Raw genomic sequence first — 26061 nt, 5'->3', positions numbered from 1 at the left:
TAGATGTATCCGACGACGAATCGTAGAACTAGTTATTATTTACTTAGTGAAAAATAGTTTATTTTCTCTTTCTTTTTAGCAGAACCCAAATGGTAATGAGTGCATAGGAGTCCTCGCCCGCCCAGATACTAGAAAGCATTTTTTCTCTTGAGCGTAGCTCAGCTACCCACCCCACGCGCGACAACTTCCACATGCTTCTCTCCTCCACAATCCGCGGTTCCACTGAAGGTCCTCACGCCTCCATCCTTCAGCCTCAGGACTTTGTTAGACTCTTCTTCCTTTAGGATTCATCATCCTTTTTTGGCCTTAGGGTTTTGTTGCACTCTTCGTCTTTCAGGCTTTGTCGCACCTCTTCGTCCTTCGGGCTTCACCTACGAGCTTCGTGTCTTAGGTTTTACTATACCTTCTTGACTCTAACTCCTGCAGAGTATAAAGGGTATTATCCCTATCTTGACGTTAGTCTCTTTATTTTTGGTTTTTGAGATTTGACAGTTGTTGTCGAAGTCAATGAACAAGGACCCAAGCGGTATCATTCCTCCAACATATACCATCCATGAGACTAAACCTTGCATACTAATAAACTATATTAGCCTCATTAACTATGTTGATATTAATCACTAAAATCATATTGATTCAATGTTATGATCATTGATCTTTCAACGGGGCTAGCCGGCAACGTGGTTTGGATGTGACAACTTCATGAGTAGCAGCACAAGCATGCCCGACTCTAAGAAATGAATCAACATGGCATTCTAGCCAATAAAATGTCACAACGTTGGGGCGTGAATCATATATGTTGTGTATCTGACTGCAGACAACTGTTTGCACACCCCTCCGTTCCCATCGATGAGCTTCTCTCGCTTCTCTCCCCACTTTAGCTAGTCGCCACTTTCATCTTCATTTTCCTGTCGCCCTCCTCCATTTCCCACTCCCTCGCCTCTGCTCATCCACCCCTTGTCGTGTGTTGCCACCACCTCCATGATCCCCCACACCTCGTCACGATCAAGGAAGGGAGGTGGTGGAGCGACCAGGAGGTTACACGACCAGGAGTTGTCGATGAGGAGGAAGAAGACGAAGATGGATCTTAACATGGAACATTTAACCTCTGCATCCAAATCATTTTGCTTCCCAAGTTGGAATATTTTGTTCTACAATTGGAACATTTTTCTGTGAGGTCATGGGATCGTAGAAGGGGCTGGATTACATTAGTGAGAGTTGACGCTAGTTATGCGCATAATATTACTACCGCAAGCACATGAGTCATCTGTAGCCTTTCACATGGAACATTCTAAATTTATCATATCCACAAGAATCAACAAGTAAACCAAATAGAAATAACTACTTTACACTACCAAATTAACTCTACTTATGAATGTAATTGCATAAGAGAATGATGGATGGTTCTAACGGTTGTGAGAAAGCCGATACAACACAAAAGATAGATGCACAAACCTCAATTAGATATGCATTAAGTTCTATTTTGGTAACTAATAATTATGGTTCTTAACCAAAAGATATTATTGCATGATATATGAGAAACATCTTTAAATCTATTATTTTTCTAGATTATCACATAATACACCCTTGTAGACTCTCCTAGTTCTCAGTTGCGTTGTAGAGTAATTTAATTCTCTCGTTTTTTAGTCAATACAACCTAAGCAGATAGACTCGCAACTAAAAAACACTAAACAACTTCTGAAAGTTTATAAGGCTGGTAGAAATCCAAGATCTATCATAGATGTTCCAACCAAGTTAAGCTTAGTAAATACTAGCGACGTGCCTACTTAGGTTACACCTTGATTGTCATGATTATTTAGACTAATAGATCTAATCACCATGATTACATCTACTAGCTAATCATGAATTAGATAAAGAATAAAATATACTCATGTTAACCAGGATTGATAAAAAAAAACAAGATCGCTAGCTCAAGATAAAAGCATATACCACTTCATTGAAATAATAGATGCAAACACTATTATGGCATACCTTGATGGCAGTAGATACGGCTTTGAACCTCAATCTAATTAGAACTCGAAGGTCTAACTAGATCGTCTAGACTAGACTAAATTAGTTTAGACAACTAAAGCTAAAGCGGGGCAAATTTCGCCAAAATTGGCTCTAGACTTGAGACATTCTATGCCTGGGATGCCGATGGGGGCCTTGTTTATAGTGCTCGAAGGCAGTGGCTGCCACTAGGGGCAAAACCTAGCTATGTTGTGCGGCACAGAGGGAAGGGGTACTGTGGGGCACACACTAGCCCCTGTGCTGGTGGTCGCCACCTTTTGGTATGTCGGTTTCTCTCCTTCTATAAGATGTTCAGGTGCTTCCATGTGGTCCCGATACACATAGATTTCTTGAGATATACTTTTGAATATAAGTCTAAATATCCAATGATTCTAGATTTTATATTGATGTTTTTGGAATATTTTCCATCGGTGGATAAAGTAGCTTCTAGAAGACTTGCGTAAGAGAAAATCCATTGGCCCTGGATGGCTCTAGAGGGCCCCCGGGGGACAGTACCGTGAAACAACATTCTGGCTTGGGCCACAAGTGGCCCAATTCGGGATGGATCATCATCTCTTTTCTAATGAAGTCCAAAAGTATCTTATTTCATCATCTTTTATTTTGTAATGCATGCTCAGACGATACTATTTACGAAAACCATCAATATTAACGGCAATAATTAATAGTGATGATGATTTATCGATAATATATTAAGAGAATTTAATGCTAAAATGATATCATAAGAAAACTTTTTTAAAGGCCCGTGGAAAGCTAAGCCATCATGACATTGGCGGGGGTGCATTTGTTTTGGTGGGCCACGCCAAAAGAGGTGTGCATGGCTAATTATCCCATACATGAAGTATAATACCCCTCGATCAGGGATTTTTTTTCTTCTATATTTTTTAAAAAGAAAATTACAAAACTATGCAGTTGTTTTAGAATTTGACAAAAATAGACTCCGCCGTTTAATGAATGATTTTTACTTCTCACCAACTGAATAGACCGTAAGGCCATCTCCAACAGCTATCTCAAATTTTCATCCTCAAAAATACTATTACAGCATCCCCTATCACTATTACAGTATCCCTTATTTTTTTCATCTCTAACAGCTACCCTATTTTCTACCTTCTACTCTTTTTCTCTCTCGGGTCTCCTCTGCGAACAGTACAGCTACAGTGTTGCTATAGTAATGCTACAGTAACAGACATTGTTTCCTTCCTCTGGACTCACTGTCAGTCTCGGTTACCAGTGTGCCACAGTACCGCTACAGTATTACATGTGCTACAGTAGCTCCGCAAATTTGCAGGTCCGAGTTCTCTCTCCGCAATACTGTAGCGCCCGAATCTGAAAAATGACTCCTCTGCTGGAGATGGCGTAAGTTGATGTGAATGCCAACATGGATAGGAAGAGGGCTGCAGAGATACATTAAGCCCATCCAATGGGTGGGAAGTGGCATGAGCCATGCAGTACCAGCCTCCCGCCATCCGAAGAGGTGTTCTGTGGTACCCTTCCTCTCCCCCCCCCCCCCACGTACCTCTGACCTAGGTCCACATGGGTTTCACCATTCACCATTCACCATACCCTCACAAAATAATCAATCGCCAAGGAGAAAAGAGGAGAAAGAAAACACTCACTTCGACTCCGATAATGAGAGAGGGTGCGGTCAACTACGGGGTGCAGCTAGGAAAATGACCCCTCGCCCGTCAGTAGCAAAGTCACAGCATGGTGAATGAAACTACAGTGATAATCTCACATGTAATTATGCGATAATATATTTATGAAGCAATATTATGCAACAACTTGGTCCTGACCAGGATTCGAGTGTGAAAGTCTAAAAGAAAAGCTGGACCTACATCAATACAAAGGCTCAGTTTGGAAAAGCTCCAAGTCAAAAAATTCATGGAGTTAGGTATTACTAGATGAGTCAAAAAAAAATTAGAGCTAGATGTATAGGTATATTGATAATATTTAGATGAGTCATATTATTTTTATTTTAAACTAAAAACTGATACTTAAATTATTTTATTTTAACCTATAATTTTAAAATCTAAGGTAAAGCTAAAAGATAAAACTCTATCAAACAAAATCAAACAATTGCTAAAAGACTTCCATCAAAGACTTCTGAACTTCTGCCAGCTACCTGAGCCGATCCTGCCAATCGATCGGTTTTCTATATGACGTACCGAGAAAAGAGATGAATCACGAACCTGTTCACAGCATATCTCTTGCAACAAGAAACGTGGTGCTTCACGGAAATAATCCTATGGGATCTTGTTTTATGTATTTTGGGTTATGATCTAATTTATAGTATAATATGTGGTAATTTTTTTTCATCACACATGTTTTTTTCCCTCAATCATAAATTTTATAGTAATTTTTATCATATGTCACACTATAAATTAGATCTAGAACCCCAAATATATAAGACTAATCTATTTTCCATGCTTCACCTTTGCATATGTATGCAGAGTAGAGATGATAATCGGGTACGACGGGTACGAGTAGTGTTTACTTATATCTGTACTCGTCGATTTTTTACCTACCGTAAATGTCCGTGGGCGAAGGGTCGATCCTAAACCCATCGCCCGCGGTATACCTATTTACCTGTTGGACGGCGACACGTACTTACCGATGGGCATACCCACGAACACCTGTGAGAAAAAGGTCGGCTCCAAACTCGTCGCCTACGGATATACTTGTTTATCCGTGGGGCGACGGGGCTTCTTCCGACCGTCCCTTCCTCTCCTCCAAAAATATATGTTAGTATGTCTTGTGAATGCAATACATGAAGAAGCCACCAAAGCTGAGACAGAGTTTGATTGAATTAGAGAAGTCTCACATAAAATGACTACACTGAATAGTCAAGTGATACCAAAGGTATACACACCGGAGCATTTTCTAGAAGGGTAGAAAACTGCGATGAAATTAGTTTGTTCTCACTGAAAAGGTCTGGTGCTCAAGAGTTTACACACATCGGAGTATTTTTACTCAGAAGAAGGAAATGAAGACCTCAGTGGATAGTTCGATGTTCAAAGAAAGATCCCATTGGAGCATTTTGTTGCAGAGAGACTTTTCAACCAAGGAAGTTCAAAGATCAACTCACCGGATAGTCCGATAATGAAAATATGCACACCGAAGGCTTCACTAGAGCATTTAACAGAGTATGTGAAAAATCCAGAAACGACGAAGTTCTACACACCGAAAGGTTCAGTGATCAGAAGATATAGACACTGGACAGTTGAACAGTGAAGAAGGTGACTTGGTTAGGCTAAGGTATACACACCGGATAGTCTGATGATAGATATGGAGTATACACCGGATAATTCGGTGATCAGAAAAAATTTGAGTGGAGTTCCAACGGCTAGTATCCACTGATGTATACATCGGATGATTCGGTGCTTGTATTACTGTTGTCACCGGATCATCTGGTGTTTACAGTAAAGTTGAGTCATTAGGATAACGGCTAGTCCGCAGGGTTGAGGCTATATATACCCCTCCACTCATTCATTTGAAGGTGCTGGAGTCCAGATGAAGCTCATATACACTTGAAAAGACATCCAAGCCATCAAAGTGCTAAAAGTGTTCATTCAAGACGATTAAGTACATCATTAGAGAGTGATTAGTGCTTATAGGTCTAAAGAGAAGTGTTGCTAGGTGCTGCAACCTATAGAGTGGATCAAGGAGTGATCCAACCATGTACCGAGAGATACGCTGACGCCTTTGAGTCTTTGTGACTCACCGATAACTTGTTGACCCTCCGACTTGGTGTGGAGCGACGACAAGAAGATTGTACAGGGACGCAGAAACTCTTGTCTTTGTGACTAAAGCTCCGAAGTGAAGACGATGTACAAGTGACCGAAAGAGATGTTAGAGTGAGACCTCGCCTTGGTAGCTTAGTGGCTCATCGTGTTTGATGCCTTGTCTTGATGACTTGGTAGCTCAAGAGCCGTGACCGGAAGAGACTTGAAAACCGGGAGCATATCCTTTGTGAAGCTCCAACATGGACTATGGATGGTTTATGTGCCATCGATACCACGAGATAAAAATCCCTTATACCGAGTTTGTCTCTCTACCTTATTTACGTTTCCACATTTACATATTTATAATTTACCTTGCTAAAGTAGGTTGTAATCCTCTTGAACGGTAGAGTAGACACACTATATAAAATCTAGAGCGTATTTAAATAGAAATTGAGATAGATTTATCTTATGAAGTTTTTGGAGCCATTAATTTCTAAGTGTTCTAATTCATCCCCCTCTCTTAGGACGTTACCGTTCCTCACAGTTGGTCAGGGTGGGGCGGCAGCGCGACGGGGTAATGGAGCAGGCTAGGGTGGGGCAACACAGTGGGTCGACACGAGGTGACAGGGTGGCGACGCAACAGGGCAGTGGGGCGGGCCAGGGCGGGCGGCATGGCACGGGGCTGGGCGATGCGGGCTACTAGGGGCGTGGCACCAATGGGGTAGTCGGGAGCTCAGGTCATCGGCCAGAGGCGCAGGGGCAGCGTGCTGAGCAGCTGCGAGTGGTGCAAGGGGGAGGGGAGAGGTTGAAGAGTAGAGAGCTTAGCTGCTTAGGTATTTATACGATGTAAAATGCTATGGTTTAGAGGAATGATCCACTAATCATAAATCTATCTAGGTGTACAGATTTTGTGGGTATGTGTATGCCTTATCCATATCAATATCTGTCGGATAGTGTTTTCTACATATAAATGTGCATATAGGTATCAAATACTATCTATATCTTATTCTATTTGGATATTTACTCACGGCTAAACAAGGAGTCAAAATAAATTACTATCCCTGATATTGTGTAATCTGAGAAGTGTGCAGCGAGTCAGTGATGTGATGCAAATAAGAGATGATGCAGAAAAGATGATGTTGCCCAGTAGCACTGAAGCACCACGACCCTTTAGTGAGCAATTTTTATCTCTCGCGCCAATTCCGGGAAAGCGGGAGTTAATTTCACAACTGTGGCAATATAGTAAGCCATCGTGGCCATATCTAATTTTATGATTGGACGGGAAGTAAGGTCGTCTAATAAGAAAACGATTTTTTATCGTTCTGTTCGTTTAATGAGCGATTTTTATTTCATACCCACTGAATGCACTGAATGAATGGGAGGAGTATATTTCTGCCCAATTAAAAATGGTTGCATAGTTTTTGATATATAATTTAGAAAATATAGAAATAAAAAATTATCCTCGATCGGGGCCTCCGTTAGGGTATATTCGGCAAACAGTGTGATTGGTCACAACTAGCTAACTGGGCCTGCAGACCCTATAATCTCAGCCCCAGCCCAGCCCAACCGACGCCGTCCCTTCTCTCTTTCCCGTCATCTTCCCACTCACCCAGTCGTCACTCTCGACTCCTGAGGCGAGGGGAGCACGTGGTATCGGCGCAGCTCGGCGGCTATTAGGGATGGAAATGGATGGCTGTCTATCCAAATTATCCGATATCCATATCCATTAAAACACGAATATGGATATTCATATTCGTATTCGTTTCTGAAATAGATACTAAAATGGATACATCCGAATTCGTTTTCGAGATTTAGATTTAAATATAGATATCCGAATTCGAGATATATCCGATTCGTATCCGTATCCGCCAACAAGGGAACCAAATTTTGCTAAAGTTTTAGAAATTTTAGAAGGTAAGCGAAATTCCGGCCCAATCAAATTGGAACAAATTTCAGTCATATTTGATCAAATTTCAGTCAATTTTTTTATCAAATTCCAGTCAAATTTGGCCAAAAGTTTAAATTTTCGACATGAATTTCGAACCAAATTTCTAAAATTCTATCCAAATCAAATTAGAATAAATTTTAGTCAATTTTTACCAAATTTCATTCAAATTTTATCAAAAATTTAAATTCCAGACATGAATTTCGAAGATTGAGTAGATATCCGAATGCGAATTTAAATTCGGACTATCCATCTTGTATTGCACCGAGAGTATCTGAATCCGTATTCGTATTTAAATTAAAATATAATAAATCAAACTATCCCAAATCAATTTCATACATATTCAATCTATTTCACCCCTAGCGGGTACCCACCCGCTCAGGTGAGCGAGGATTTCCACGCTTCTTCCGACCGCCCCTTTCTCTCCTACACAAGCTGTGCCCAATATTCTCGCGAAGAGAAGAAACCAGAGCTCAGCGGGGTACGAAGCCAACTGCAAAACGCCAAGAACTGAAGCTCTCTGGTTTCGCTGATCACGCGATGGGATCTGAGGTTGTCCACAGCGGCGGGTGTCACTGCCGGCGCGTGCGGTGGCGAGTGGAGGCCCCCGCGAGCGTGGTGGCGTGGATCTGCAACTGCTCCGACTGCTCCATGCGCGGGAACACCCACTTCGTCGTCCCCGCCGCCAAGTTCCGGCTGGACCCCGGCGCGGAGGAGTCCCTCACCACCTACACCTTCGGCACGCACACGGCCAAGCACACCTTCTGCAAGGTCTGCGGCATCACCTCGTTCTACACCCCGAGGTCCAACCCGGACGGCGTGGCGGTGACGGTGGCCTGCGTCGACCCGGGCACCCTGGCGCACGTCGAGTACAGGCGCGCCGACGGGAGGAACTGGGAGGATTGGTTCGCGCGCAGCGACATCGCCGGTTTCTCCAAGGCGGAGGCGGCGGCGGCGGAGTAGTGGTTACTGGTCAGGTCAGTTTGGTGGTTGCTGGGTGAACAAAATAAATGTGTTGCACCTGTGTAGTGAATACTGTTGTGACTTGAGAATAAATGAGCAATCGCTAGTTGGAGCTGGATGTGATAAATGTGTTGCACTTGGGATTTCCAAAATGGATAATAATTTAAGTGTTCTCTAATTCAACTGCTATGAGATGAAACAGAACCTGAGAGATTATTACTAATTTGACTGCTATGAGATGAGGGATTGTCCGATTTGGATAGGTTCCAGAAAGTAAACATGAACATAATCAAGAATTGATACATTGTTCGCTCATGTTTAATGTTTTAATTTAATTTGCATGAGATGAGATTATTCCTACAAGGCTACACGATTAAGATGGTGAGAGATTGTCCGATGTGGATTGATTTCACAAGTAAACATGAAGAGAAATGCAACATTTTAGTCTCCTTTTCGCAGAAAGGTTGAGATACCATAGCGGAAAAAATAAAAAACAAAGTTGCTCACTTGACTGGTAATAAGGTAACTCATGGCCTTATATGATCAAAGAACACTGCAACACACATAGGGAACATATAATAAGAGGCAATATCACTAGTTTTCAAACAAGTGATCATTGCAATATAGAAGTTGACAACAATAGATGAACTCAAGCTGTAGTATATTTTATAATCGATTCAAGGAGACATACAAGACTCCGCCAAAGATGCTAGGTTGCCCTATGCGCTGTGGGCTTTCAGGCACAACCACCCTGTGATCATCCAAGGATTCTCTTACTAGCAGTGTCCATGGAATGGATTTGAGAACAGCTGACGAATATGGAGGCCATGAGAAATGAATTCCTCAACTCCAAGGTTAACGTGAGGATGGCTCAGATGGTGATACCGCAAGATGTAATGGATTAGCATGCGAGAGAGCACTAGGCTTTTTGTAGGCTCGCCATGAAAGGGATCTACTTAGCATATTCTTTGAGCACAAACTAGATGGAAGCTTTTAGCCCTTATGGTTCTCTTCTTTATGATTCACTAGCAAATGGGGATCTAGTGCAAAGCTCTCTTGGTTTGTCACCCAGTGCAGAACCTGTGGGTGGTTGAGAAAAGGAAGTGATGTGCATTTCTTCAATAGCACTTGCTAATAGGAGGCCTATGCAGTTTTGCTCTTTACCCAGTTATGAAAACACATCGTGTAATTTTAGAAAGGGGTATTAAGCAAATAATGTACCAGAAATATCATATTCGCTGTCATAAAGCTGTCCTTAGTTACTCGACTACAAGTTAGGTGGCTATGGTTCTTGTTCTTATCATTTTATCCTCATTTCTAGTAAGCACATTTTTCTGTTATATTTCTAATGAAATGGGGGTATCCCATTCCAAACCAAAGAAATATAACATTTGCATGTTCAATAGCAAAATGATAATACAGTAGGTAGTAGCTGTTTAGTAATTTTCTGAAATTCTTTGGTTTAATGACCAGAGGAACTGACACTCTGACAGGACAAGCTAGTTTCAGAAAGTGGCTATAAGAATTCCATAAGATGCTGAACATAAGTCTTAGAATTATGGAAAATGACACAACTGATGATCTAGCCCTATTAGTGTCTATTCAAATTACCTGACTTCCTAACTATAATTCTATTTAACCGACTTCCTAACTATAGTTGATTCATTAGGCTTTTGTTTCCTTCTCTACATACAGACATTCTTTTCTTTTTGAGAGCTACATACAGACATTCTTTGTGGTACCTCTTATTATTTATTTTTCACACATTAGTGCATTCATTCACAAATCGTGTAAATTATAAACGTTAGATCATTCTCGTGTCTTTTTATAACTACATGTCTTGCTTCCCTTTGAGATGCATTTCTGCTCATACTGCGGGAATTAGGACATCCTTGTCTAAAAAGAAAGAACAACCACATGCATAAGGAACTACACAAAAAGTAAAGGTTATTGTCAAAATGCCGAATCTCCCCCCATCTTCATAATTGGACTCATTGATTTGTAGTGCCATTGTGTTTCCTTGTTTCTGATAGGAAAAAAGGGTACAAGTTCTATAGATCACACAATCTATCAAAAGCAAAACTACCATTCAGGCAAAGTGGCTTTGCATAGTGCTTTCTGAACTTATGAGCATTGCAACAGTTGATCTGATGCCTGGAATCCTGTTGCCGGCTGCGAGCAAAAGCATCTTGATACTGCACATCAACCTTTGGATGGTCAACAATAATGCAGCAGCCACGTTTCTAGAACCGGCCACCAATGATTGGGCATGATCGATGAACGGCCCCGACATGGTGGTACGATTTGTGGTGTTTGGTTGTAGAATTTGATCTTTGGTTGACATGCGTGGTGATCCAGATGCAGTACAGACATGGTGGTTTTATTGCAGAGAGCTTCAGTTGAGGATTTGCATTCTGCAATTGTACATTGTCCAAGCCAAAGTTGTATCGTGCGTTGTTAAAGTGCCAGGTCAGACCACTGACTTTTGAGAAGGGTTTTCAGGAGAGGGTAACCTACTGCATCCACTTTATGTTGTGGCAATGAGTCATTACATGGAACAGCTTTAGCATGCATGTGTGTGCATCCATGGTTTTCCTTCATGATCAGAGAGTTACTGAAACTATGGTCCTTCCCTTTGTCAAAAACTGTTGGGTTGCAGATAACGGACTCTAGAACAGTACGCCCTGGAAAAGAGACGAAAGCGGTTGGCTGTTAAACAGAGATCGAGCTGAAAAGAAAAGAAGTATGGCATTGCCATGAAGAAACGGTGAACAGCGTGGTTAACCGCATCCATGATTGTAAAACCTCACAAAAAGAAAGAAGAATATTTTAAAGTTGCATTTATATTTTTTGTGATGAAATTCCAGTTAGTTTGATTGAACACTGGCAAACGGAGTTAAAATGTATTCTATCTTTATATATGTGATTATTATTCAAGGTGGATTACAACTTAGAAAATACTTCACATATAACTTACAAATTAAACTAGACCTTCCATTGAGACCCTCTAAACTTTAGATACCCTTTGCATTCGCATGACATCTAGCGCGAAGCACATGAGGCTAGAGAATGTACTTATGCCAGGGTAAAACAAAAATTTAGTTACAGTACATATGTGGTAAAACAAAATTTTAATAGTAGTTGGTTCACATTGACTTTAGTATTTCTCCTTTAACCTAAAACTATCCACTGAAAAAACAACCTAACTATATCTACACATATTGCTACATGTATAACGAAGTAAGTATATCACTGTCATTTTGGTTCTAGCTTTACTCCTCGTTAAATTGTCGAGGAAGGTCCAATCAAGAACTTCACCATGCATTTCATCAAACATGATATTCGATTATTCTGGTCGAAGTTCTTATTTGCTTTATCTCAACTGCTCACCATATTCATTTTAGGTAAATTGTCACGATTGATGCATCGGCCTTGGTTGGCGGTGCACAAGCAAAAATGTTACTTAGATCATACCCAACGGATTCCCTTCACGACCTAGAATTTTTTTGCGAAGGAATTTTCGTTTCCTTCAACGCTACAATAATTTTTATTTACGGTTCTCTTCACGAACGGATTCTCATACTCATTCCCTCCGATATGGAATTATCTTTCTTTTCCTTTTACAAATCTCTTCGAAAAAAAATAAAAAATAAGATCTGAGAAGAAAATTAGAAAAAACAAAATATAAGGAAAATAGCTGGGATGTTCTTAGCCGATCTTCGAAGCCACAATCGCCCAACCGCCTCGTGCCCTTCACGCTGCGTTTGCTTGGATACTTTGGCAACGATCCCGTGCAGCCCATCGAACACCACGCACCAACCGCACCCACACGCGTGTTGCTGTTGCCAGTGGGTCGTCACATCGCAGAACCGACGCCCACACGTGGCCACTGCCGATGACATGTGGGCCCCGCACCACCTGCCCCTGCGGCCCGCCTCCTCCTCCTCTCACTCTCTCCCGTCGTCCCTCGTGTCACCTCTCTCTCCCTCCCCCTCTGTCTTCCCTGCGCTCGCGACGTCGCCGGGGGCACCACCGGCGGCGCCGACGCTCTTCGCGCCGGCCCCACTAGCAGGTGAGCCCGCCTAATACTCTGGCGTGCTGCCAACTCGCGCGCTCAATTCTGGTTCTTGTTCCTAGGGCAGAGCTTGTAGGTTCGGATTCTGCATGTTTCCTCATGTTCCTGGAAATTCGCAGCGGTTATCGTCGTCCTCTCGTCTTGCGGCGGTGGATCTCCTCGTCCATGGTGGTCGACCACGGCCGTACCCCTTGCTAATGCTCAATGCGATTCGATTGGGCGTCTAATTTTGGATCCGGTGAGCCGGCCATGCATGTTCTTGCGCGGATTTGATCAGGAAACTCTCTTTCGTTGCATTTAGTAACTGAATTCCGCAATTGAGAGTCTCGTTTGGAGAATTAGAGTGACCCTTGAAGAAATTACCGGTATTGATCAGCACAAGGCCGTGTTGTCTGGTTTCAGTACACCGGTTGTTGGTGTTACAACTGTTTAGAATGGGAAAGGAGATCGGCGTTTTAAGCTCAGTGCTTGCTGTTTACCTCCCCATGGTGTTTTTCATGTATATATTAAAACATTCTGCCAACCATGCACTATTAGCTAGCTGTTTTAGAATTTAAAACTAGTGAGCGTTTATGCATTGATGAAGTCTGAAGTTCTCTTTGTGTGCTTCTCAAATTGGTTATCTTGATGCTGTTTTCATCTATGATAAATTTCCAAGAACGTATACTGTTTCTGTAAAAAACTGAACCTGAACTGTGCAGGTTTCTTGGCTCTTCTCATCTGCAGGGACTTCAATTTAGAGCAGTATAGGATTAACTTGGAGGAGCCAGATAGGTCTTATGCTGCCTTCCTGGGATGAAAGGCGGTTGTCTGCATAGGCTTTTTGTGAACAAGCTATGCTTCGTCCTTGTAGTTCTCCTCGCTGTGCCGATTATTGTTTTGTTACTGGGAGGAGCCCCAGTCCTCACAATCTTCAACACAACACCAGACCAAATAAACGTTTTCTCTCAAGGTAGTCTGAAATCTGTATGCTACTTTAATTGCCTGTTGATTTTACCGATTCAGAATCTACTCTTGTCTCTGTTGGTTGACTTGTTTTCTGTATGCCCCTTTGGCATCAGGTTTTCTACCACAGCAGGAGCAAGAACATCTTGGACATGATTTATCACCCCTAGTTGGGCATTCAGGTCCAGATTCCAGGAGCCACGCTAAAAAAAGTAAGACCAAACGGAACAAAGGTAATCACTTTTGCAGTATGTTACTTGATATCTTTTTTTTTTTTTTGTGATTTGTCCCACTATCGCTGCATGCTTGTTGGTTCACCACAATCATTTCGAAGGCACTTTCTCCTGATAGCAGTGCTTGTTTCAAACCTAAAATTTGCAGTTTGTCCATGTTTTAAGCGTTAAATATTGAAGGCTACTTGCCTTTGCATAATAGAATGTTGTTACATCCCTGGCAGTAACAATGCAGAGGGGTGCCACTGCATTCTTGTTCATTCACCTCAAGCATTGGAAGTCAAGTCATAATTTGTTTCCGATGATAGCGCTCTTTCTGCGAACATGAAAACCTGACCATTTTTGTGCACGGTGTGTCTGTAGCCTTAAGATTATTTGCCCTTGCCTCATATATTGTTGTTATGTCTTCATAGATTGCAACTATGCTAAGGGGAAGTGGGTAGCAGATGAAAAGAGGCCACTGTATTCCGGTAATGAGTGCAAGCAATGGCTCTCGAAAATGTGGGCTTGTCGAATGATGCGACGTGCAGATTTCTTCTATGAGAAGTTCCGATGGCAGCCACGCAATTGTGAGATGCCTGAGTTTACAGGGCCTAACTTTTTAAAAAGGTATTTATTTCCATTTTGATGTGCATCTTCTTGAAGACTGGATTTGTTCTAACATATTTTGATGCTTATAGGATGAAACATAAAACTCTTGCTTTTGTTGGTGATTCACTCGGCAGGCAGCAATTTCAGTCAATGATGTGTATAGCAACTGGTGGCAAATACAGTCCAGAGGTTGAAGATGTTGGATGGGAATATGGTCTTGTCAAAGCCCCAGGTGCTTTAAGACCTGATGGGTGGGCTTATCGATTTCCAGCCACTAACACAACTATCCTTTTCTACTGGTCTGCTAGTCTATCTGAGTTGGAACCTTTGAACACAGAAAGTTCAGTGACCAGCTATGCATTGCATCTTGATCGGCCAGTTACATTCTTGAAGAAGTATCTTAATAGGTTCGATGTCCTAGTACTTAACACAGGTCATCACTGGAACAGAGGGAAATTCAATGGAAATCATTGGGAATTGTATGCTGATGGGAAGGCTGTAAGCAAAGGTAGACTTGCAGACCTCAACCGTGCAAAAAATCTTACACTGCATAGTATTGCCAGATGGATGGATTCAGAAATTGTGCGGCATCCTCAGTTGAAAGTTTTCCTTAGGACAATGTCACCAAGGCACTTTGTAAATGGCGACTGGAACACAGGTGGAACCTGTGGTAATACCATTCCCTTGTCTAATGGAAGTGAGGTATTGCAGGATCATTCAAGTGATTTACCTGCAGAAAGGGCTGTGAACGGAACTCGGGTTAAGCTCTTGGATATCACTGCTATCTCACAACTAAGAGACGAGGGGCATATCTCAAACTCTACTTTTAAAGCTTCAACAGGAATTCACGATTGCTTGCACTGGTGCCTTCCTGGCATACCAGATATGTGGAATGAGCTCCTCTTTGCACATATTTAGTATCACATGGTAGTAATGGGATTTTTTTTGGAGCCACAAGAGTCTTCTGTTGGTGCAGCAGTATAGGGTGACCATCTGTGTAGACCATAGCAGTGTATTTACGGAATTTTGGTCATCCTTAGAGTTGTTTACAGTGTCAAGATGATAGCATTGCTTTCTAGAAGTAATTACAGTTTGGTTCAGATTCTTCCAACTTCCTTTCAGAACAGATATGGAATCCAGATGCTGCAGAGCCCTACTGACTACTGAGTGTTCTCCCCAGGCACATCGATTTTTTTTCTCTTACTGTAAAATCCTACCACAGTTTACCATATGCAGCATATATTCTTCAGAAAAATGTTCATACAAGTTGATCAAAATGCTATAAGCTTATTTAGTTAAACCTTAAAAGTGGAAACGTCCACTGATTTTTGTGACCTCAAAGGTTCAAACTCCTTGTATGTGTGACATTTCAAAAAACTGATAGTTGACTTGATATTCCGTGCATCTCGTATAACCAATGTAGCTTCTAGATAGCTTGCCATTGCCGCTCTATGTATTATTGCATTATCGCTCCTACTGGAGTACACTCCCTCTATTTCTAGAAGTGTAGTTATTGAATTGTTGCTCTATATATTTTCATAAGAACCACAAGTACAAAATCATGAGCATATGGAATGTATATAATTTTGTCAATGAATATACATCTTGCTGGATTAATTGCTGGTCAAAATTGTAAAACGTGACTCGAAGTCCATTGACACCTTGTAAAAATCAATGGAGGGAGTAAGATCTACGCCTATTGTTCTGAAAAGAAAGGGTCAACTGCCTTACTTCTGTCAGTTGATGAGTCAACTTTATGTAGGTACTGAAGATGCAGTTATCCTCTTTTTCAGAATAATGACAGAAAAATTGTTTTTGATGTTGACGAGCTCCTTGCTTTTGGACCTGTTTTTCGAAAATGGAGGCCAGGGAAGTGATAAATCTGAAAAATGATTATTGATATTGGACTATAAATACCCCTGTTAAATGCCATAATACTACCACTTCAGATCTTTCGAAGCACTAGAGTAGAGGTACAGGGTGAAAACACTGCAAAGAACTCCAATCAAGTCTCTTCTCACCCCCTATCCTATATTTAAGAAAAAAACGATAAAAATCGATCTCCAACCGACCCCCTATCCGACCCCCTTTATTTGAGGAGCCCTCAAATCTCCTCCCTCACCTCCTACATCTAGGAGCTCCTCATCCAACCCCTCATTTGGGAGAGAGGAGAGAGAGAGAGGAAGAGAGGGGAGAGAGAGGAGAGAGAGTTACCGGATATTAATAAAATAGAGGTGATTCGAATATAGGGGGTCAAATATGAGAGGTCGGTTGGAACATGTTGATAAATAGAGGATGAAATCTGGATGAGGAGCCCCTAAATAAGAGGAATAGGGGATCAAATATGAGGGTTTGGTTGGAGATGCTCTAAGAGCATCTCCAACCGAGCCCTCTTCTCACCCCCTATCCTATATTTGAGGAAAAACGATAAAAAACGGTCTCCAACCGACCTCCTATCCGGCCCCCTTTATTTGAGAAACCCTCAAATCTCATCCCTCACCCCCTACATCTAGGGACTCCTCATCCAACCCCTCATTTGGGAGAGAGGGGAGAGAGAGAGGGAGAGAGGGGAGAGAGAGGAGAGAGAGTTATCAAATATTAATAAAATAGAGGTGATTCGAATATAGGGGGTCAAATATGAGGGGTCGGTTGAAACGCGTTGAGAAATAGGGGATGGAATCTGAATGAGGAGTCCCTAAATAAGAGGAATAGGGAGTCAAATATGAGTAGTCGGTTGGAGATGCTCTAAGATTTTATTCGTCATTGTTCTGGCTTGTAAGGGCATGAATAATTCTAAATGCTTATGACTATGTGCTTAAGAAAAGGAAGTGTTTAAGCATCTACATAAAAAATATAATTTTCAATGCTAACAAAGATTAAATATGTTTAAATATAATTAATTATGTTGTTAGCACTAATATAAACAACAGTACTTAAGTAAGCACATCGCCCTTTATCTAAGCAACTATGCTACTACAGTTAAAAATAAAAAATCGGTCTCTTTCTATAAGCACCTCCTCTAAACACCCATTGTACATGCTCTAAATGAACTTATTCTTCCGTACTTTTAGTTGGATATAGCAGCAGGCTAAATTAATCTTATTTGACCTATAACCGAAAAATCTTATTAGAATCAGAAAATAAATTAACCCCGAGGATACTTCCCAATAAAATTGAACAATGTCACAATGTGTTAATATTAGTAATATAGTCGCAAGAGTACTGTTTTTGAATTCTTTCCGTTAAGCTTTTAAACTTTGGGGAGTGATATCTCTATGAATGTTGAGATTAAACGTGTGAAAATGATGCGTGTAGGATTTTTTAAAATCTTAATTTCACACCGCTATAATTCTATCAGATTTCGTAAATATATTTAAACAAAAAAATAGTGACTAAACCTACCCTTTGGAGACCATGCTGATATTCGAAATGACACTTTTTCCCTCTTTGCTCGTTGGAGTAACACTTCGGAGCAAAACTCCTTTAAAACAAGGCCTTCTGGAATGTTTTCCTTTGAAGGACAAATGTTTTGCAAAAATATTCCCATAGGAACTATTCCTTTCCCCCAATTTCTGCAGAAACTATAAACTACATTTATTTTTTGACTCGTTATAAACTTCAATTATTTATGTTCCAAGCTGGCCCTGAGACCGAGCAGCCGAGGCCTGAGCACAGCAACCAACATGGCCCTCTTGTCTCTGGTCCCTCGTCTCACCCTGTCAAGATTAGTCAGTACTTTCCAAGAGAAGTTGTCCTCAAAATAATGCTACTCCACCATCGAGCTGCCGATCGATCTCTTCGTCTCCGGACAACTGCGACGCGACGTCGCCGGCCCGGCCCTGCCCCACCCACGCGACCACCAATTCGGCCAGGCCTTATCGCGACGATTGTTCTGAGGCGAGGCGTCGGCGAAACGACCCGGCCGCGGACGACGTCGTCGCGCCTCGCCTGACCTCACCTCACCCGCGTGCGTGTCGACGCCACCGCGCACGTCGTCACGAGACGAGCCGTTGTCCAAGCCGAGCCTTGCACAAGGATCCTCCAAACTCTTAATCTTCTTCATCTGGAGTAGCAAAGCAAAAGCCGCCGAAAAAATGGGTGTCCAGAACCGTAGGTAGATCACAGCTGAAGACTCAACCATGCGTCTGATTGCAAGTAGCATGTTTTTTACTCAACCAAACCAGACGCCATACATGCAGACAATCACACTCTTTCACTCCAGCCTATCACCTTCGGGAAAGGAAATGGCCGGATCACGAAGGCAACCAAAATCGGGGATGAAATGCATCGCCTTATCCTCCTACCAGCATGATTAGACAGGAGCCTTTGCCCCATTTGGTAAGAGGATAAGGCTACCACAACTGGGCGTGCGAGTGCAACCAACCACCACCTCCACTCCATTGTTGTTGCTAACCATCATTTGCTGCAAGGCTACCAGAGTAGCAAGAACGCCTGATCCTAGCAAAGGAAATTATTGGCGCCTCCACTGCACTACACGATAAACAAATAGTGAAAGGCGACGCGCACCATGGAGACGGCGGCAAAGAACACGCGCCGCAAAAGCAGTGGCTCCGAAGGATGCAACGCACTACATCTCAGCAATCTTTGAAGCCCCATCAAGTGACAAGAATTTGACGAGAAATTAACGGGATTGATGATCTGCCAGAGTTTATGTACACATCGGCTGATAATTCGACGAAGAAGCAACACACGCATGCACGCTGATCGACCGCTCTCATCCATTCCTAGAGCATGTACACATTCCGAAAGGATTTTTAGGGCCGCCTAGAGCTAATGGCATACAGATCATCACGGTTCACCTCGGTACCGTGTCCGTGGCAGAAAGGGGCGCACCGTGCATCTGGTCGGAGACGTTGGCAAGGCCCTGGATCAGGCGCACGATGTCCGCGGTGTCGTCCAGGTAGTACTTAGCCTTGCTGGGCTTGCGGCCGACGGTGCAGGCGAAGACCTCAGCTTCCGGGTTCAGGGAAGGGCCCTTCACCGCGGTGGTGATCACCTCAAACATGTCGTCGTCGGAGCGGTCATCCCCGATGCAGAGGATGAAGTCCGGCAGGTCACCCCGCTCCTGCATTGTCGACAGGATCCACTTCGCCACAAGACCGTTGCTTGCGCCCTGCAGAGTAAGTTCATGATTGGCATTTAGTTACACGAAGTGCAGTGATCCTTGTGAGCAGGCAGGAACTGAAGCTGATTTGAGCATCAGCAAACCTACCTGTGGCTTCACCTCAACATGGTTCATGCCAGCTTTCACTGAAACTGGCTCGTTTGAAAGAACACTCTCCAGATGGTCATGGAGCTCCTTGGCTTGGCAAGAACCAAAATCAGGATCAGCATCCTCGTAGCTCCAAACAATCGCGGTCTCCTTGTCCTCAATTGTTGATCCATCTGTCGTCTCGGTATAGGTCTTCATCACAGGTTCTGCAATTTGCTTCCAGCTGCAGTCTATCACCTGGCCACGTGTCTCCCACTCTGTGTCTCTTCTCAGCCTACACCATTGGCATCATCGGTGTTTTTCATTAGTTGAGCAGAATACAAATGCACATTACAAAATCAATTTATTATGATGATAAAATTTGAGATATTGCTTAGAATTTACAGAAAGCAATCGAAATTACCTGAGGAAGTAGCCATGTTCTGCTGCTAGTCCGAGATTCTCACATGGCGAGAACCACTCATTTAAAGTCATCCGACTCTTTGTGCTTACAAGGAAGACCATGTTGTTCTTGTCACTGCAAAGGCTGTTCAGCATGTCTATCGTTTTTGAGCTTGGACTCTTACCGAAAGATGTCTGAGGCATCAGCGTCCCATCATAGTCAAGGAGAATGATACGTGTGGTCGTCCTCCGGTAGGCTGAGACCAGGTGCTCAACTGCAAGCTTTTTAAAGTTTGGATCAAGGGCTACAACCCTGAACTTTAGCCCAAATCCTATGCCCCAGCAACGCCTCCTGTTATGGTCAAGGCAAGTCCTCTCAAGATCTTGCAAGAAGCTATTTGCCCAGTATCCGACATCATGTGTGCTCACATATCTGTGGTGCTTCTCATGTCGCAGCACCTTCTCCCCTTCAGGCATCTCCAACGCAGAGTCCATTGCATCAGTCACTGAATCAATATTCCAAGGGTTCACCCGAATAGCACCGCTTAGAGAGGGGGAACAGCCAATGAACTCCGACACAACAAGCATGCTCTTCTTCCTTGTTGACAGGCTGAGACCTAGGATCCTGTCTATCTTCTCATTACCTTGTCTAGCAATTATGTACTCGTACGGGATAAGATTCATGCCATCTCTCACTGCAGTAACCAAACAGCACTCAGCAACAACATAGTAAGCCATTCTCTCATAGAATTGCAGTGGGTTATCGATCAGTATAACCGGCTGGTAATCAGGCTGCCCGAAAGCCTCATTGATGCGCCTCACCATTGCATAGCTCTCTTCCTGTACCTCCTTCACATCCTTTCCGCGCCCCCTTGCCGGATTGGCAATCTGTACCAGCACCACCCTTCCTCGCCACTCTGGATGCTGCATCAAGAGCTGCTCAAATGCCAAAAGCTTCAAGCTAATGCCTTTAAAGATGTCCATATCATCTACACCAAGCAACAGCAGTCGATTCTGATGACAGAACTGCTTGAGAAGCTCGGCGACCTTGACTCCAGTCTCCGGGAGGTTGAGGACTGACTGCAACTGCTCCAAGTGAACTCCTACTGGCAATATCTTGATAGTAACTGTTCGTCCATAATACTCCAGTGTAATGTAGCCCCTCTGCGACTCGTACTTCAACCCAAGCATCCTGCTACAGCATGACAAGAAATGCCTGGCATAATCGAAGGTGTGGAACCCAATTAGATCGGCATTTAGCAGGGATCGGAGCAGCTCCTCGCGCACAGGCAGGGTCTTGTAAATCTCCGAAGATGGGAACGGGCTGTGGAGGAAGAACCCGAGCTTCACCCGGTTGAACCGCTTGCGAAGGAATGTCGGCAGCACCATCAGATGGTAATCGTGCACCCACACAAAGTCTTCGTCCGGGCTGATCACCTCTAGTATCTTGTCCGCGAAGATCTTGTTGACGGACACGTAGGCCTGCCACAGGAGGCGGTCGAAGCGGCCGCCGAGCTCCGGCGACAGTGGCAGCATGTAATGGAACAGTGGCCACAGCTGCTGCTTGCAGAAGCCGTGGTAGAACCGGGACCGGAGGTCAGCGGGCAGGAAGGTGGGGACGCACCCGAAGCCCTCGAGGAGCTCGTGCGCGACCTCGTCGTGGTCGGCCGGCGGGACGTCGTCGCGGAGGCCACCGACGAAGACGAACTCCATATCCGCGCGGCCGTGGTGCGCGCGGAGGCTGTCCTTGAGCTGCAGCAGCAGGCTGTCCTCGTCCCACGAGAAGTCCCACCCGCCTCCGCTCCCGGCGCGCCGGGAGGCGCGGATAGGGAGCTGATTGGCGACGATGATGGCGCGCTCCCGCGGAGCGTGGGAGGAGTGATCGGAGGCCACCGAGGCGTCGTCGTCGTCGGAGCAGTCGAGGTCCGGCACAATGCCAGACGCCGTCACCACACGCGGTATCCGGCGGTGACCGAGCGATGGCAGCGGCTCGCCTCCATTGCCACCGGAGGCGAGCTCCAGGAGGTTGGAGTAGGATCTTGACACCATCCTGCACGCCGGATCAAAACAACCTCCTCCAAGATTTGATCTTTACCACTCTCCCTGCACAGAAATCTCCACCACAACCTCGAAAGATTTGGGATTCGGCGGAGAATTCGAAGATCCAAGAAGCAGAGCAGGAATGCCCGGCCGGGAAGGAAAAGGATCTACCAGTCTCCGGCGGAGAAGAGAAATCTCAGCAAGATTTAGCGAGGCAAGGAATCGATTCACCGCAAGAAATAATCAAATACCAAAAGAACCAAAAAGAAAACCTCCCTCCCTTTCCGAGAAAACAACAGCTTTCGGCCAAAATCAATCCACACAACGACCAAGCAGCAACATCTCAGGTGCTCCAGCTCGGACGCCCACTATCTCGACAGCCCGCCACGGGACAAAAGAATCCCGCGTGCTCGCCGACGACGACAGGTTCTTGGACCAGCATTTGCTCTCCCACACACCCACACCCCAGCTCGCAGCTCAGTAGAACTCAGTAGAAATGGCTCAAGAAAAGGATCGGACAGGGCAGGGAGGAGCAAATCCCTTTCCAGGGAGAAGATTTGGGAGATGCCGGATTGCCGACAGCGAGCGAACGCTACTAGGCGGGCGGGGGGCGGAGCGAGTGGCTCTTTAGGATCGCAAGAGCTGGGTTCCGGTCTTCCGGAGGCCGACCTGTTAGTTGGAGAGAGAAGAGAGATGGGATGAGGCGATGAGCTTTGCAAGCTGCGATGCCAGAGACGCGGCCTCCTGCGCGTCGATTAAATTAATCGTACATATTTTGCAAATTACACCCTGTTCTTTTATAGTTTCATCCTAGGGCAGCTACGGTCTGCCGTCCTGCCACGTACTGTACTGATCACAAAGACCATGATAAAGTATGGTTTAATCGAATTATAGAATCTTGTGAGAGTGGAATAATATTTCGTTGACCGTAGACGGCAAAGTCCTTTTTTCAGGATAGATATCTTTATACGACCTCATATTTAATTAACTAATAAAAACTTATATTAGCATATCAAAATAGATATAAACAGTAAAATACTCTTTTTTTAATAAATATAATTCTGTTTAGTCTACTTTATAATATCCATATAGATAACCAATCTACATAGAATTTTAGATCGGTTTCGTTTCTTGCTCCAAGACTGCGAGAGAGTTTCTTGTGAAACATGAACTCTACTTCTAGCAGCTACGTTTCAGACTTTCATTCTGCTCTTGGTGATACATTCTTTTGACTTTGGAAGGAAGGGTCCCCATGACTTTTGGCCCCGATATTTTGCAATCAGCTCATCTATTATCTGAAAAAATGGCCGGATAATGATGTGTTAGCGTGCGAAATTGCCTGAAACTTCTAAGCTCGTCCATTGATCCCATCTACCACTAAACTAAACCTAGAATCACACGCTAAAAAGATCCCATACCGACGAAAACAAATCAGGTGAAAACAAAAGCAAACAAACCGTGCGTGACCAAGCACTAGACCCGTGTAACACCCATCACGGGAAAATCCTACTGAGTCTTAAAATTTTAGAAAATTTTGGTGCAACCTCTCCTATAAATACGTGAATCCTAATCAAACAGAACATATAATAATCTGAAACACATCGTATAAAAGAGGTAAACATCACAGCTCAACTCTAAAGACCTAATAAAGGCGCGACCACTCTACCCATGATACTATCTCAGCCTTACGAGGGTTTAAATGAATGAAACTAGCAATAAAGTTCTATTTATTTAAAATTAATGACGAATTAAGATTATTGGGTGTTGTTCGCTCAAGTTAATAGTGCTATTTCCATCTCATGCATGCTACGATCACTTGGTACTTAAAACCAAATAAAAACACAAGAGCGAGAAAAAACATGCAGCAACTACAATTCAGAATTAGAAGAACATCAAAGTCAATGAATAACAAGAAATAATGGATTTTTCTTTTATTGAAAACAACAATGAAATAATAGTTTCTATCTAAAACAGACAAAATATGAATACATCCTTAATATTTCCAAAAATCGCGAGCATGTAGTGCTAACACTTGCTCATAGAAACATAAATATAAGAATTAACCACACATCCATGGATTGAAACTACAGAACATGAACGATATGAAAAAAAACAACATCATGAAATACGAATCATAAAGTTAGGCAACCTCTTGGAAACTTGAATTTAGAAACCACATGAGCACATAAATCATGAAAGGAACAATAATAGAACAAGTAGGGACTCAAACTATATGGCACACAATAATACAAGTTCATCATGCATTTGCATTAACCATGACTAGAAACTGGTGTCATGCCCTCTATACTAGAATTTCCCGAACAAGAAACCAATGTCACACCCTCTTAATTGAATTTTTCGAAACTTGTGCAATAAAGCTACTCTCAATATCTATTCCATGATATCCAAATATCTATTCCATGATATCCACATATCTATAAGCATTATATAACAATAATACTAGCAAAAATACAATTAAATCTATTTTCCTGTTGTATGAAATACCGCTTTAAAAGTCTAGTTACTTGGTGTTCTATCTGTAACTTCAAATTTCCTTAACTAAACACAGTAACTAAATGCATCTCAGACATCTAAGGAAAATTCCCTACAACTTTATTTTATGACTTTGGGTGAAATCTCCCTATAGCTTGGTTAAACACAGATATATAAAATACTGCACAGATTAAACTTTCGGACAACATCACTATTTTGACAATTTCTCCTAAAATGTTTATCCAACTTGAACAAAACTAGTGCCATGAAAAGATATCAATGACACCTACAACTTTAATTTTAAGCTTATGGGTGAATTCAATACTAATTATTTTCAGTTTTCGAATTAAACCAGCTACACGCAACTCAGACCACCAATCCTAATCTAGTGACAAATTCGACCATCAAAATTCATCTATGAACAGCTTGGGACTATGTAGATATTATCCTTCATGCGTGGATCATGAATTGGTGGAGAATTTGATGAAATTACCTATTTTTCTTCTTTCTTCTCCCTGCTTTTCTTCTTCTTCTTGTCGCTCTGGTTTGCTTCGGTCTAGCACTAGTGTAGCTCCTACTACACCTACACAAGGCCGGTCACCGGCCGCAAGCGATGGGACGATGACCTCCCAATAGCAGAAAGGCACCAGCATCAGGCCACATGACATCGCAACACAGCATAAGGCAGCAACATAGCAGGAAGGACGACATATGGTGGAGTTGGACCAATGTCCGGTGATATAATTAATATTATATATTCCATATATTATATATATCTATAAAAGGTATATGAAAATTGAATATATCTTACTCAATATGAGGCTAGTTGTGACTACTACAGAGTAAGATATGATAAGGATATACTTGGAAACTACTCATCCAAGATATGAAAGATATCCTCTATTTGAGAAGGATTCCTAGATCTAAGGGAACATAACCATCTGAGTAGGACTCGAACAAGGTATCCAGCTAGGATCACGCCCTGGATTCCTCCGACTGTATAAAGCGGGGAGAGGGGCATGTCCATGTCATCTCATCTCACATCGAACCAATTGAAACACAAGCAAGTCGCGCATTTAGATCTCCAAAGTTGCGAAACCCCTCAAGACTAGTCGAGTAGAAGACCAACACCCATCGAAGATCCACCAAAAAGAAGCAATCCTCTAATCGATTAGATCTTAAGCCCTAGACATAGCCAAATTCATCTACTTCTAAGGGTTGACACCCAATATTTCATCATTGTACTATGTGATCCAAGAATAATCAAGGTAAAATACGACGCAGGGTTATTACCTAACTTAGGGATCTTAAGCTGTATAAACTATGTGTCTCTCTACACAATATACTTCTACGACTAGCAAGTATCTCTATTTTCCATATCACAAAAGAACTTATGACTGAGTATCAAATCCTCG

General features: G+C 42.9%; 3 protein-coding genes across 6 annotated transcripts; 2 read left to right on the top strand and 1 right to left on the bottom strand.

Moving 5' to 3' along the window:
- The first annotated feature begins 8064 nt into the window (after positions 1-8064).
- Positions 8065-8773, top strand: LOC133897247 (uncharacterized). The gene has a single exon (XM_062337896.1). The coding sequence runs from the start codon at positions 8233-8235 to the stop codon at positions 8653-8655; it is 423 nt and encodes a 140-aa protein (XP_062193880.1). The 5' UTR covers positions 8065-8232; the 3' UTR covers positions 8656-8773.
- Positions 8774-12593: 3820 nt separating this feature from the next.
- LOC133897245 (protein trichome birefringence-like 14) lies at positions 12594-15901 on the top strand. Of its 4 annotated transcripts, XM_062337893.1 has the most exons (6): positions 12597-12727; positions 12850-12968; positions 13457-13682; positions 13792-13908; positions 14322-14517; positions 14589-15901. In XM_062337893.1, exons 3-6 carry the CDS (start codon positions 13526-13528, stop codon positions 15415-15417), a joined length of 1299 nt encoding a protein of 432 aa, XP_062193877.1. In that variant the 5' UTR covers positions 12597-12727; positions 12850-12968; positions 13457-13525; the 3' UTR covers positions 15418-15901. The 4 variants fall into 4 exon arrangements, with proteins under 4 accessions (XP_062193876.1, XP_062193877.1, XP_062193879.1 ...); XM_062337892.1 differs by lacking the exon at positions 12850-12968 and having other exon boundaries at positions 12594-12727; XM_062337895.1 differs by lacking the exon at positions 12850-12968 and having other exon boundaries at positions 12605-12727; positions 13432-13682.
- A 3219-nt stretch (positions 15902-19120) lies between these two features.
- LOC133897244 (alpha,alpha-trehalose-phosphate synthase [UDP-forming] 6-like) lies at positions 19121-22906 on the bottom strand. Its single transcript, XM_062337891.1, has 3 exons — positions 20136-22906; positions 19733-20006; positions 19121-19633 (listed from the first exon to the last, which is right to left on the bottom strand). The coding sequence occupies exons 1-3, from the start codon at positions 22160-22162 to the stop codon at positions 19316-19318; spliced, it is 2619 nt and encodes an 872-aa protein (XP_062193875.1). The 5' UTR covers positions 22163-22906; the 3' UTR covers positions 19121-19315.
- Positions 22907-26061: the final 3155 nt, after the last annotated feature.

Source organism: Phragmites australis, chromosome 17 (genome assembly GCF_958298935.1).
Source record: "Phragmites australis chromosome 17, lpPhrAust1.1, whole genome shotgun sequence".
Classification (NCBI taxonomy): domain Eukaryota; kingdom Viridiplantae; phylum Streptophyta; class Magnoliopsida; order Poales; family Poaceae; genus Phragmites; species Phragmites australis.
This window is presented reverse-complemented; position numbering and strand designations above follow the sequence as displayed.